Source organism: Triturus cristatus, chromosome 9, assembly GCF_964204655.1.
Source record: "Triturus cristatus chromosome 9, aTriCri1.1, whole genome shotgun sequence".
NCBI lineage: Eukaryota > Metazoa > Chordata > Amphibia > Caudata > Salamandridae > Triturus > Triturus cristatus.
In genome coordinates this window covers 693,917,356-693,930,565 of record NC_140592.1, presented here as the reverse complement: position 1 = coordinate 693,930,565, position 13,210 = coordinate 693,917,356, and the positions used below count along the sequence as shown (strand labels likewise).

Genomic DNA, 13,210 nt, shown 5'->3' with positions numbered 1-13,210 from the left:
CTGACTGACTGACAATGACTGACAATGATTGACTGACACTGACTGACTGACACTGACTGACTGACACTGATTGACTGACACTGACTGACACTGATTGACTGACACTGACTGACTGACTGACACTGACTGACTGACACTGACTGACTGACAGTGACCGACTACTCTCTAATACTCTACTACTCACTCCCTACTACTCTCTACTACTCACTCTCTACTACTCTATTACTCTCTACTACTCACTCTCTACTACTCTCTACTACTCACTCTCTACTACTCAGTCTCTACTACTCACTCGCTACTACTCTCTACTACTCACTATCTACTACTCACTCTCTACTACTCTCTACTACTACTCTCTACTACTCACTCTCTACTACTCACTCTCTACTACTCTCTACTACTCACTCTACTACTCTTTACTACTCTCTACCACTCACTCTCTACTACTGTACTACTCACTCTCTACTACTCTCTACTACTCTCTCTCTACTACTCTCTCTCTACTACTCACTCTACTACTCTCTACTACTCACTCTCTACTACTATGTCTCTACTACTCACTCTGTACTATTCACTCTCTACTACTCACTCTCTGCTACTCACTCTCTACTACCCACTCTCCACTACTCACTCTTTACTACTTGCTCTCTACTACTCTCTACTACTCACTCTCTACTACTCACTCTCTACTACTCTACTACTCTCTACTACTCTCTCTACTACTCACGCTCTACTACTCATGCTCTACTACTCACTCTCTACTACTCTACTACTCTCTACTACTCTCTCTAATACTCACTCTCTACTACTCACTCTCTACTACTCTACTACTCTCTACTACTCTCTCTACTACTCACTCTCTACTACTCACTGCTACTCACTCTACTACTCTCTACTACTCTCTACCACTCACTCTCTACTACTCACTCTCTATTACTCTCTCTCTACTACTCACTCTCTACTACTCACTTTACTACTCTCTACTACTCACTCTCTACTACTCTCTCTCTACTACTCACTCTCTACTACTCTCTACTGCTCACTCTCCACTACTCACACTCTACTACTCGCTCTCAACTACTCTCTACTACTCACTCTACTACTCACTATCTACTACTCTACTACTCACTACTACTCTCTCTACTTCTCACTCTCTACTACTCTCTACTACTCACTCTCTACTACACACTCTCCACTACTTGCTCTCTACTACTCTCTACTACTCACTCTACTACTCTTTACTACTCTCTACTACTCACTTCCTACTACTCCACTACTCTCTACTACTCACTCTTTACTACTCACTCTCTACTACTCTCTCTCTACTACTCAGTCTCTACTACTCACTCGCTACTACTCTCTACTACTCACTATCTACTACTCACTCTCTACTACTCTCTACTACTACTCTCTACTACTCACTCTCTACTACTCTCTCTACTACTCACTCTCTACTACTCTCTGCTACTCACTCTACTACTCTCTACTACTCTCTACTACTCTCTACCACTCACTCTCTACTACTCACTCTCTACTACTCACTCTCTACTACTCACTTTACTACTCTCTACTACTCTCTCTCTACTACTCACTCTCTACTACTCACTCTCTACTACTCACTCTCTACTACTCTCTACTGCTCACTCTCCACTACTCACTCTCTACTACTCGCTCTCAACTACACTCTACTACTCACTATCTACTACTCTACTACTCGCTACTAGTCTCTACTTCTCACTCTCTACTACTCTCTACTACTCACTCTCTACTACACACTCTCCACTACTTGCTCTCTACTACTCTCTACTACTCACTCTACTACTCTTTACTACTCTCTCTCTACTACTCACTTCCTACTACTTCACTACTCTCTACTACTCACTCTTTACTACTCACTCTGTACTACTCTACTAGTCTCTCTCTACTACTCACTCTCTACTACTCACTCTCTAGTACTCTCTACTACTCACTCTACTACTCACTCTCTCCTACTCTCTACTACTCACTCTCTACTACTCTCTCTCGACTACTCTCTACTACTCACTCTATTACTCACTCTCTACTACTCTCTCTCTGCTACTCACTCTCTACTACTACTCTCTACTACTCTCTAATACTCACTCTCTACTACTGACTCTCTACTACTCTCTACGACTCACTCTACTACTCACTCTCTACTACTCACTCTCTACTACTCACTCTCTACTACTCTCCACTACTTACTCTCTACTACTCACTCTCTACTACTCACTCTACTACTCACTCTCTGCTACTGTCTCTACTACTCTCTACTATTCTCTACTACTCACTCTCTACTCTCTATTAATCACTGTCTAATCTCCACCTCTTTACCTCTCTCTACCTCTCTCTCTAATACTCTCTACCTCTCTACCTCTCTACCTCTACCTCTCTACCTCTCTCTACCTCTCTCTACATGCACACATATGCACATATATATATATATGCATATGTGTGCATATGCATTTATATATATGTATGTGTGTATATATTTACATACATATTTATATAAACATATATATAATCTGCATATCTATATAAATACAAATATAAATGCATAGGTACATATACATATATGCATACATATGCATGTTATGTACATGAAAGTTTGAAAAACACTAATAAAAGCAAAGCTAAAAAGCGACCTAATTACAAACAGAATTGCTTTACTTTAAATGAGGACGAGACCTATTGCATTTTCAATGCTTGTTTACTTTGGTTCCATCAAGAAGGCATTCAGATGTGTCACACATTTGCCATAAATTCTGAATGTTAGCACTCTAGTTGCTCATTAGATCACTGTAGTAAAGCTACTGCTCACCAGGGAAGTCTGCTGCTGGTATTCAAAGTGCATGTTTTAGTCTGCATGTCAGAATTTTTAATGAAATAGAAGAGGATTTGAGAAGTCAAAATGTGCCCTAATTTTCCTTTCTGCAGCACTAATCATAATTTCTATGGCAAAATGAACCCCCTCATGTTGTTCCTTTGTAAATTAAATGTTTTAAGTGTTACCACTTTATTCCAATCAAGATGGCTTCATGTGTGCCATACTTTTGCCATAAGTAAGACTGTTAGCGCTCTAGTTGTTCTTTAGAACACTCTGGGACATTCTGTCATTGGGCTATACTTGGGCAACATCTGGGTGATATTTGTGCTACATTTGGGCTCTTTTGTCTCTGGTGGCCATCTTGGGAGACTTATTTGTTATGAAGTTTCCTAATTTCCTCATTTACTACAGTCTCCTCAGTTGGAATACTTTCAGTTTTTTACTTTGATTCCATCAAGAAGGCATTCGGATGTGTCACACATTTGCCATAAATTCAGAATGTTAGCACTCTAGTTGCTCATTAGATCGCTGTAGTAAAGCTACTGCTCACCAAGGAAGTCTGCTGCTGGTATTGAAAGTGCATGTTTCAGTCTGCATGTCAGAATTGTTTAATGAAATAGAAGAGGATTTGAGAAGTCACTCAAAATGTGCCCTAATTTTTCTTTCTGCAGTGCTAATCATAATTTCTATAGCAAAATGAACCCCCTCATGTTGTTCCTTTTTAAATTAAATGTTTTAAGAGTTACCACTTTATTCCAACCAAGATGGTTTCAGGTGTGCCATATGTTTGTCATAAGTAGGACTGTTCGCGCTCTAGTTGATCTTTAGAACACTCTAGGAAGCTGCAGTAGAACACAAAGGAATCAACTGACAGTCTCTGCCCTTGTTGGATGCACATGTTGTACTGAGAATGTCAGACTTCATTCTCACATGACTGAGAAAGATAATGTGAATTTACAGAAAATATGCTCTCAGTTTAGCTTATAGATCACCTTCCAAACCTCTTTGGGAAAAGCATGAGAAAAGAGTTTTCTCTCAAACATGATTCATAATATCCCAGCAGAAGGCTTTTTCACATGGTAAAATCACCTTAGAACACACCACAATTCCTAAAATGAGTATCGTACCATCATCAAATGATTTACAATGTAACTAAAGTCTTAAAACCTTCTATTAACCGCAATGCTTTTTAATGAGGTGCTATCATGTATATTGGTCCCAAGATGGCTGCCAACACTTCTTCGATGAAGTGCTGACAGCCAATCAGATCTCACAATGACATGTGTGGTTAGGCTCCACCCAGATATATCTATGATTTTACTTTTGATTTTCTCAGGAACTACTGAACGGATTTACACCATTTAACCAAAAGGCACGACTCTGAACCAAGGGCTACCTCTTTGCCAAATTTGGTGTAATTCCGTTCAGCAGTTCGGGCAGTAGCTGCGATTAAAGGTTCCTGTGGGAAATTGCATGGGAAAAACACGTTTTTGGACCCCCTTTTTTCTTGGCCCCGCTTGACGAATCACCTCGAGACTTTCAGGATAGGAGCGGACCGGAGCGCCCCACCAGTTTTGAAAATTTCGCGAAGATTCGTCAACCAGAGCCAAAGTTATTCCAAATAGAATGTTGCGGATTTCCTATGGATAAAAGGTCCTAACTATAACTACCTACTGGCGGTCGCCAGTAGGTAATATATATATATATATATATTCACTGAAAAAACCATAGGTTTCACACATGTTATAGTTAGCGGAAATTTTACTGATAAAAAACCAATGAAATTGCCCCGTTATAGTTAGTGCTGGCAACTATAACTCACGCGACCGCAATCCTCTGCTGATGCTAATACTGTATTTAGACACTTATTTGCCCATGTCTTCTTCCATACATTTTTAGCTATACATATATTACAAATATTTTTTTTTATAAAGACACATATGTCATCAGCAGAAGATTGCGGTCGCGTGAGTTATAGTTGCCAGCACTAACTATAACGGGGCAATTTCATTGGTTTTTTATCAGTAAAATTTCCGCTAACTATAACATGTGTGAAACCTATGGTTTTTTCAGTGAATTTGCAAGGTTTTTTAAATGCTAATTCCTAACTATAACGTGTGTGAAACCTATGGTTTTTTCAGTGAATTTGTACGGTTTTTTAAATGCTAAGTTACTTTACGCCATTCGAGGCGTGCGCGCCCACTTAACGCAGTGCGTTCCGTGCACGGTTTTTATCAACTTTAATAAGCCCTGTACATTTGGTGGCCTTCGGCCACCAAAAGCACAGGGGGTGGGGTCAATGTGGATATTTTTTTTTTTATTTCGATTTTATAATTTCATGTTGCCAAAATATAGTTTTTTTACTGATGTAATAAGACCTGTACATTTGGTGGCCTACGGCCACCAAAAGCACAGGGGGTGGGGTAAGTGTGGATAGTGTTTTTTTTATTTCTATTTTTTACCGTACGCTTACGGTAAGCGTACCGTAAGCGTACTCGGCGAAATTGCCGAAAAAAAAATAAAACCGTTTTTGCTCTTGGGGGATGTTTGGGGACTCCCTCAACATGACTATGTGGGAGGGAGTTGTCAAAACAGCCCCGTAACATGTTTTTGGGCATCATGTTTGATAAATAACACTCAGTGCGAGAGACAAAATGGCGGACGCCGCTTCCTGGTTTCGGCCGATTCGAATGTTTACTAAGATCTAAGAGCCAATCAGAATCGCGCTCGCGCACGCCACCGTACGCGTACGGTAAGCGTACGGTAAGCGTACCGTAAGCGGGCTCAGATATATATATTGATTTAAAGGCTATTTTCTCAGAATCTACTGAACAGATTTACACCAAACCTACAAAAGGCACTTCCTTGACATAGGGACTACCTCTCTGCCAAATTTCTAGTAATTCTGTTCAGCCGTTCGGGCTGTAGCTCTGTCTAAAGGTCCTATGGAAAAATGCATGGGAAAAACGCGTTTTGGGACCCCCCTTTTATCTCAGCCCCCGCTTGACGAATCCCCCCGAGACTTTCAGGGTAGGAGCGGAGCGTAGCGCCCCACCTATTTTGAGAAATTCGCGAGGATTTATCGACCGGCGCCAAAGTTATTCAAAATAGAATGTTGCGGATTTCCTATGGAAAAGGGGTCCTAACTATAACTACCTACTGGCGACCGCCAGTAGGTAATATATATATATATATATATATATATATATATATATATATATATATATATATATATATATATAAATACCTACTGGCAATAGCCAGTATGAGGTTATTGTTAGGACCAAGTTTTCTCATAGATGAAGCACTTTTTCTTTTGCTAATAACTTTGGCGACGTTTGATGAATCTTCCCAAACTTTTCACAACTAGTTTGCCACTCACTTTAGGTGCTATGTGGAAAGTTTCGGGGCAATTGTGAAGCGGGTGCTGAGAAAAAGGGGGGTCCCAAAATGCTTTTTCTCCATACAATGTGGATGGGAATTCTGCAGTTTTTGAACGCAACTACAGCCCGAACCGCTGAATGGATTTACACCAAATTTGGCAGACAACTAGATCTTGGTCCTGAAAGAATGCTTTTTATAATTTGGTAAATCTGTTCAGCAGTTTTGGAGTTATTAAAGGACAATAAATTTGAATATCTAGGGACATGAATCCTTCGTGGATCCACTCGTGGGGGATCTGCGGGTCCGGAGTCAAAAGCAAGGCACTGATTGGCTGACTGCAACTTGACAGGAAATTTGCGACCATTTTGTTTCTCTGTCAGCTTTGGGGGGGGGGGGGGAAAGTGAAAAAAATCAGAGGGGGTCAGAAGACAGGTATCCTGACCCCATTGTATAAATGGAGGGGTCCACTAGGGACTCCTAAGGGGCAAGATATTGCCCAAATTCTTTGGGGGGCCAACGCAGGGATCCGCAGATTCATCTCAGCAGTCACTGTGGCACCCAATGTAACTTGGCTGTGTGCAGAGGTGGTTGGATTAACGTATGGTAATTATATATTACTTTATGTAAAAAAAAAACATACACAGTTATAACTATAGTTCTACTTATCTGAAGAAACTATAACTTGTGCCTTAAAGTAACTTTACAGTATCAGTTACAGTTTCTTAACATAACTATAACTGCTGAATGTGTATGTTTTTGTTTGCGTAAACCGGGAACCATAACTATTAAGTCCCTGTAACCTTTGTTTTTTTCAGAATATATATATATATATGTATATGGTACGTAGAAATGTAATTCCACATACCATGATTTATTTACATTACTAAAAGATACCGGTATTGCTAAAACTTTGGTGTAAAAAATATATATATATGAGCAAGGCAGGGGATCTTGCTGAAACGCGTTACAACAGCACAGTACTTAAAGGAATAAAAGTGAACTATACCTGAGTCTGCAGTGTCGGTGTTGGCCATACTATTAGTAATGTATCTATTAGTATTGGTATCTATAAGTAATGTAAATTAGTAATTATCTATTAGTCTATTAGTAATGTAAATAAAACATGGTATGTGGAATTATACTGCATATTATTGGTTGGTGGCAGTGGACGGTCTGTCAGAGGAGGACCAGGCCTGGCGTCTCCCTCCCTGGGGACAGGCGTTATTGTGCTCGTGGTGACAAACGTGCTCCCCATTCATCACCCCGGAGATGAGAGGGGGAGGGGGGGAGGGGGCACCAGCTGGAGGGGAAGGGAAGTGGTGCGGCGCGTGAAAGGCTGGGCGGGGTACAGAAATATAAACAATGGCGCTTCCGGCTGCCTGCCTCTGCTTTCCATCTGCCCCCAGAGCCCTGTGCTCCTCCGACCGTGTCATTGCCTCTCTGTCACTCTCCCCTGTCCAGCCCAACTCTCTCCCTCTTTTGATCCATGTTTTTCCGGATATCTCTCTGCCTTCCTAGCCCATGTTCTTCTTCCTCTCTCTGCTCTTCGCTCCTCCATCTCGATTCTCTCAAACCTCACCCCTATTCTTGAATTTCTCATTCTCTCCTGTACTCTTTGAATAATTCTCTTCCTTCGCTTTCTCCCTTGCTTGCTCCTTGCTCCACACCACTGATTCTCAGCGTGGCTCCCTCGGTGCCATATTCCCTCCTTCTCTCGCCGGCTCTTCCTTCCATCCCTTCGCACTCTTCTATAGACCCCCATCTCTCACGTGCGCTGTCGCCGCTCCCCTTTCATTCATTCACCTCCTTCCTGACCTCCGACCTCTTGCATTCACTGTCGCTTTACTCCTGCCTGCCTCTCCTCTCTCTACTCCAAAGCCTACTTCTCTCTGTCTAAATCCCGCCACTCCCTGTCTCTCCCTTCTCCCACCATTTCTACACCCCCTCCCTCCCCGTCCATCTCCTTTTCTCTCATTTGGCTCCCTCTTGTCTCTGTTCCCCGTCTCTCTTTTCATACATCGCCCACCTGCTCCCCACCCTCCCCCATTTCGAACACCTCCACCCACCTACCAATTCCTGTAAAAGAAGCACAACCCCCCCCATTCCCGCTCCCCCCCACCCCCCCACCATCTCGCTCTCCCCCCACCCCGCTGACAGATGCTCGCTGGCTCCCCGCTCCCTTACCCACTCCGCCCGGTGTGGGGCCCGGCTGTGCTGCATTGCAGAGGGGCTCGGCGGCTTCCTGCCGCCCGCCCGCCCTGCTGGGGAGACGCTCGAAGCCAGAGGGGCCCACAGGAGTCCTAGGGAACCGCGGACCTGCGGGGGTGGAGTGAAAGGCCCTGGAGCCGAAGGATTCCTGAAGTACACACTAAAGGTGTGGAAAGGAAAGTACCCCGTGTAGTAGGCACATTTCCTATATGCCGCGAGCTCCAAACCATCTCTCGACCTCACGATTTAATGTTTCCAGTGACCTCCGAAATGTTTATTATCCCAGGTCATAGGTTCATTCCGGTGTGACACCAGAGCACCCGCTTCAAAGCTGATGAACCTTACCAGCCGTAGGCCACCTAGCATTCACCCCTCTTGTCTACCGTTGACCTCCCACCCCCCTCCTATCGGAACCTTCCCCACCAACATGGCGAACGCGTCTAAACCACAACACCGCCCTTTTGCCAAAAGCTGCATGTGAACGAAAGTGCCCAGCTCTGCTTGAACCGTCCCTAAAGATGGCGCCAGGACGTGAGGTAGGGTGGGTAACGTTAGAGAGGGGGGGTCGAGCTTGGAGAGAGAGGGGGCAGGTCTGTACATCTCCATCAGATGCCAGCACGGCCAGCAATGCTTCTTCAGCAGAGGCCGAGTAGACAAAAGGCTCTGGTGATGGGAAGATAGGACAGTGGAATGCCTTATTTTGTAAATGCATGACATCACCATGTTCACATCTCCCCCCCCCCTCTTCTCCTATACCCAACTCCCACTTTTCCATTGGGTCTTATCTATTTACAAACAAATGTCAATTTCCTTCCAGCTAAGAGTACATCTTGACAAATTTTGATTCAAATTGTTTAAAAAATGAGTTGACTCTAGCTTTGTTTGCCCCAATCTGCTCCCTGCCACTTGGTGATGTGGTAGATAGGCTCCTCTCACTTACCACCCCCAGGATCCCCTCTTACCTCTTCTCGGCCGTCTTGATTGAGTGTAGGCACTTCACCATTCGCCACTAAGCCACGCATGATTCCTTGGAGCCTTCTGGGATGAGGCACCAGTGAGAAAGTCGGAGGCGGTGGCCGCCGGGCAAGTGAGAGGGCATTTTAAGGTGGGAGTGCCTGAGATGGAGGACGATGGGACCCAAACCTCCTTATGCTTCTCTCTCAGTCACACTGTCTGCTGCAGGGGTATCCAGCCACCCAGGGCAGACTCTCTTGATGGTGCTGCCGCCGGCCTGCTGCCCCATGCCGGTTGCAGGAGCCACCCCGTCCTTCTCTGTGAGCGCCATTACCCACCGCTGCATCTCAGATGATGTCTGCTGGGAATGTAGGGGGCATGGAAACAAATTAGTGAAAAATCCCAATATAATAATAGCAGGCCACGCCCCTGCACACCGCTCTGGCGCCGGACGTGTCCCTTGGGTTGGAACCAGTTCAGCCTGCTTTGTCAGCCCGGTGTCCACCGTGCAATTTCACCTCGCCTTATGTGTCGATTCCCTCTTCTGTTCTTCCAGCAACATCGCCCATCACGCCCCCCGTCTGTGCCTCCTCCCCCTGCATCCACAAACACCTCCCCCTTCGCCGTACTCCAGGTATCCACACAATTGCGTTATGCACTGAGCGTCTCCCTCATTCCCTGCCTCGAATGTCTCTGCCATCAACCACTCAAAGGCTGGTCTCCTCCTTCCTTTCAGATAAAAGATCGTGAATAATTCATGGGTACCAGCTGCCCTCCACCCCTCCTCTCCTGCAATTCTATGATCAGGTCTCTCAGTCAATATGTGGGAACCTCCTCCCCCGCCACCAGCAAGCCTAGCATTGAAAAGCTCCACATTGGCAGCGATCACAAGACAAATGTGCTTCTCGCTGGCGGACACCACAAATCAGGAGGGGAATGAAGGCTGTTGTTGAAAGATGTCCCTAAAAGCAGAAGGAAGCAACTGAAATAAAATGGATCAGGTCATCCTCCTTGTATAGACGAGCCCCACCTGCAAGGCGTTTTTTGTTCTTTCTTATTATCATCCTTCAATTGACTTCTTTCAGCTCAGGATTGTTGTAGTTGGGTGTTGTGACAGCACTCTCTGGGTTGTATGTCAGAATATGATATACATAGATATCGTCTGACATAAATATCATTTCAATCCAATTCAATTTCAATCTTCATTCAATCGAGTTAAAATTATCATAAAAGCACAGATGAAATACGTAATAATAAAATCAGCAAATAATTCATAGTTGATCTTAGAATAAAGACCCTATTACAACAAGATCATTTCACGTTCTAAAAGCTCTAAAACGAGGTTGCCGCATGACAGGTTCAAAACTCTTGGCGGCCCCACCCTTCCTCTTTCTCATGCAGGCCCATAAGAACATAGCTACCGAAAAGCAAACCATGGGATCAGATAACAATTTAAAAAAATATAATGCAACCTGGCATTGAATAAAATTCCCTTGCTATAATATTGGGTTAAGGTAGTCGTTCCTTTCTTTCTCATAGAGCCTGCAGAATAAAACTAGGTGCAGTTCAAATGTGGTAAGAGGTTATCACATGGACACACACTTAATTGTGAGTGGTTATATGTTTTTTCTGAATAACCTATCATCAAAGGAATCATGTTCATACGGAACCTCAATAATATAAATCTGTGTTGCGGCCTGGTAACATTTACTAAATAAGAATACCCTCCCTCTATCAATGGAGGGTTCTGGCAATATAAATATCATATCCTAAATATTGTTTACAAAAATATTGTCCCATTGGGTGTTTGTTTTCACTTAATAAATTTAATTAGGCAATCTTTTTTGAGTCAGCATTCAGAGAATGGTGATCCCTGAGCTTCCAAACGCACTGTTCATATATTCTTGCATGAGAGGAGATCTCCCAGGCTGGTCTTCCAACTCAACATTCCCGACCTTTATCCTTGGTAAAATTATTAGAAGTTCTCACATATCTCCCACACACAAATGTTAAAGACCATGAACCAAACCTCCTTAAAAAGCAAACCGTGGACTCCCAAATGTTTCTTAGCATCAAACCCCATCTCTTCGACCCTAAAATACCTTGAAACGTTCAAAGACAAAACCCACGTGTTAGTTTCAAAGCCTAGCATCAAAATACCATGAGATGCACATAACATGACCCTAATCGGCTCTTCGCTTTGAATCCCAGATGTCTGTGGGCACCAGATTCCACTGAGGCAAACAAACCCTTTTGAAATGCACATAGCAAGCTCCTGAAATATCGCTGGCACTGAATCTCATTGACACCACTGTTGAACTGCATTACCCCTGCCAAGAAACCTCTACTAAGTGTTCCTGTCACAAATATAATGGTCCCCTAACTTTCTCAAAATGGCGGAAATGAGCCCCACATAAACCCTTAACATCGGCTTAAGCCGTGAGACGGTCATTTCGGTTTGTCAGTCTTCACCAGGAGCGCTTTGATAACAGGCAATGTGGGAGGAACACTTGGTTGCAGCAGCCAATCAGAAATGTGCAACTCAAGTCTGAGACTCGGTAGTGGACCTGATTTTTGCGGGAACCGTAATTGGTATCTGCGTGTGAGAAGTAAGGTCAGTGGCACCGGGGGATGGGTCTGACTGCGGCTGGTCTAACATTCTGCCCCAATGACCTCCGGTGAGTCCATTTCCCACCATCCGAGAGTGCCCACATCATTGACGGATGTTCTCGCGGTGTCCTTTGGAGAGGCACTGCCGCTACCCGGGCCTTTGCCAGCCCCCACCACTCCCCACGGCTTTATGCAACTTCAGCTGAGTCCCCCTTCTTCCATCTCTCTGCTTCGGTATAACCCTGGCTTTACTGTTGTATTTCTGTGTAATTCGTGTGAAACCGCTCCACCTTCACGTACTGGCTTTGCCACTGACATGCCACGTAATCCCAGCTGTCTGGCTGTTCCATTCGCCTTAATCCAGCTCCGCCTCTAGACAGACTCACTCGGGGTCACGTTAACTTGCAAGGCCTCCGCCTCTCCTGGGCTCTTCACCCTAGCATCGGTGACTGCAGGCGAGTCTCTAAACCTGCTGTACGTCTCCTTTACAGAGCCTCGGACACTTACTTCCCTTTCAGGCACATTCTTTTAGAAGTGTCCAGAGCGCCACGCCCAGTTGACTTCTAAGCACCCGATTGGGAACAAATTAAAAAAGCTATCAAGAAAGACGAAAAGCAGCCTCTTTCGCTAGATGGCCCGTCGTGGAGACACTGACTGGGATCCCCGACGCTCTTCGGATCACAGGATATACCCTGTTATGTACAATGATTCTCACATTATCATCCCCGGGAGAATGGACGGCGGAGCTAACCCTGCCAAACTTTAATCCTACACTATCTGACTACGGCATCTGGCTCACTGATGGGCAGCACGCTCGTGGAAAATGCCTGAGCTTGGGGTGAGTGCTCTGGAACCCCCCTTCACGGATGGCGGGTGGATTTTGATCTCAGAGGAATAAGGCTTGCATTTTACGGGGTTGAAGATACTTTAGAATCTAGCGGAGAATACTATTTGATGACCTTTCAGTGCCTTCAGGGTTACTGTCTTTCGTGCTGAATGCTTTGCTGTAGCAGTAGTAGCAAGGACTTCTGTCCAGGGTCCTGAACTCAGCTCATAAAATTAATTGTCATCTTTAGCACGGCCAAACAAGGGTCGCTGTCCGCAGAGGTGAATTATACGGAGCTTTTAATTCTCAGCAGTAGGGTCGATAAGCAAGCGCCACAGTCTAGGGTGCTGAACGTTTTTTTTTTTTAGATTTATAAAGCGCGA

At 44.4% G+C, this 13,210-nt stretch overlaps 1 protein-coding gene across 2 annotated transcripts in view; it reads right to left on the bottom strand.

Moving 5' to 3' along the window:
• LOC146798516 (transmembrane protein 151B-like) overlaps positions 1-9,983 on the bottom strand; it is a 68,342-nt gene extending 58,359 nt beyond the window's left edge. For both annotated transcript variants that reach the window (XM_085625808.1, XM_085625809.1), the window contains exon 1: positions 9,400-9,983. In XM_085625808.1, the coding sequence (XP_085481934.1) occupies positions 9,400-9,459 (60 nt within the window). In that variant the 5' untranslated portion in view covers positions 9,460-9,983. The remainder of the gene's footprint in view (positions 1-9,399) is intronic.
• Positions 9,984-13,210: the final 3,227 nt, after the last annotated feature.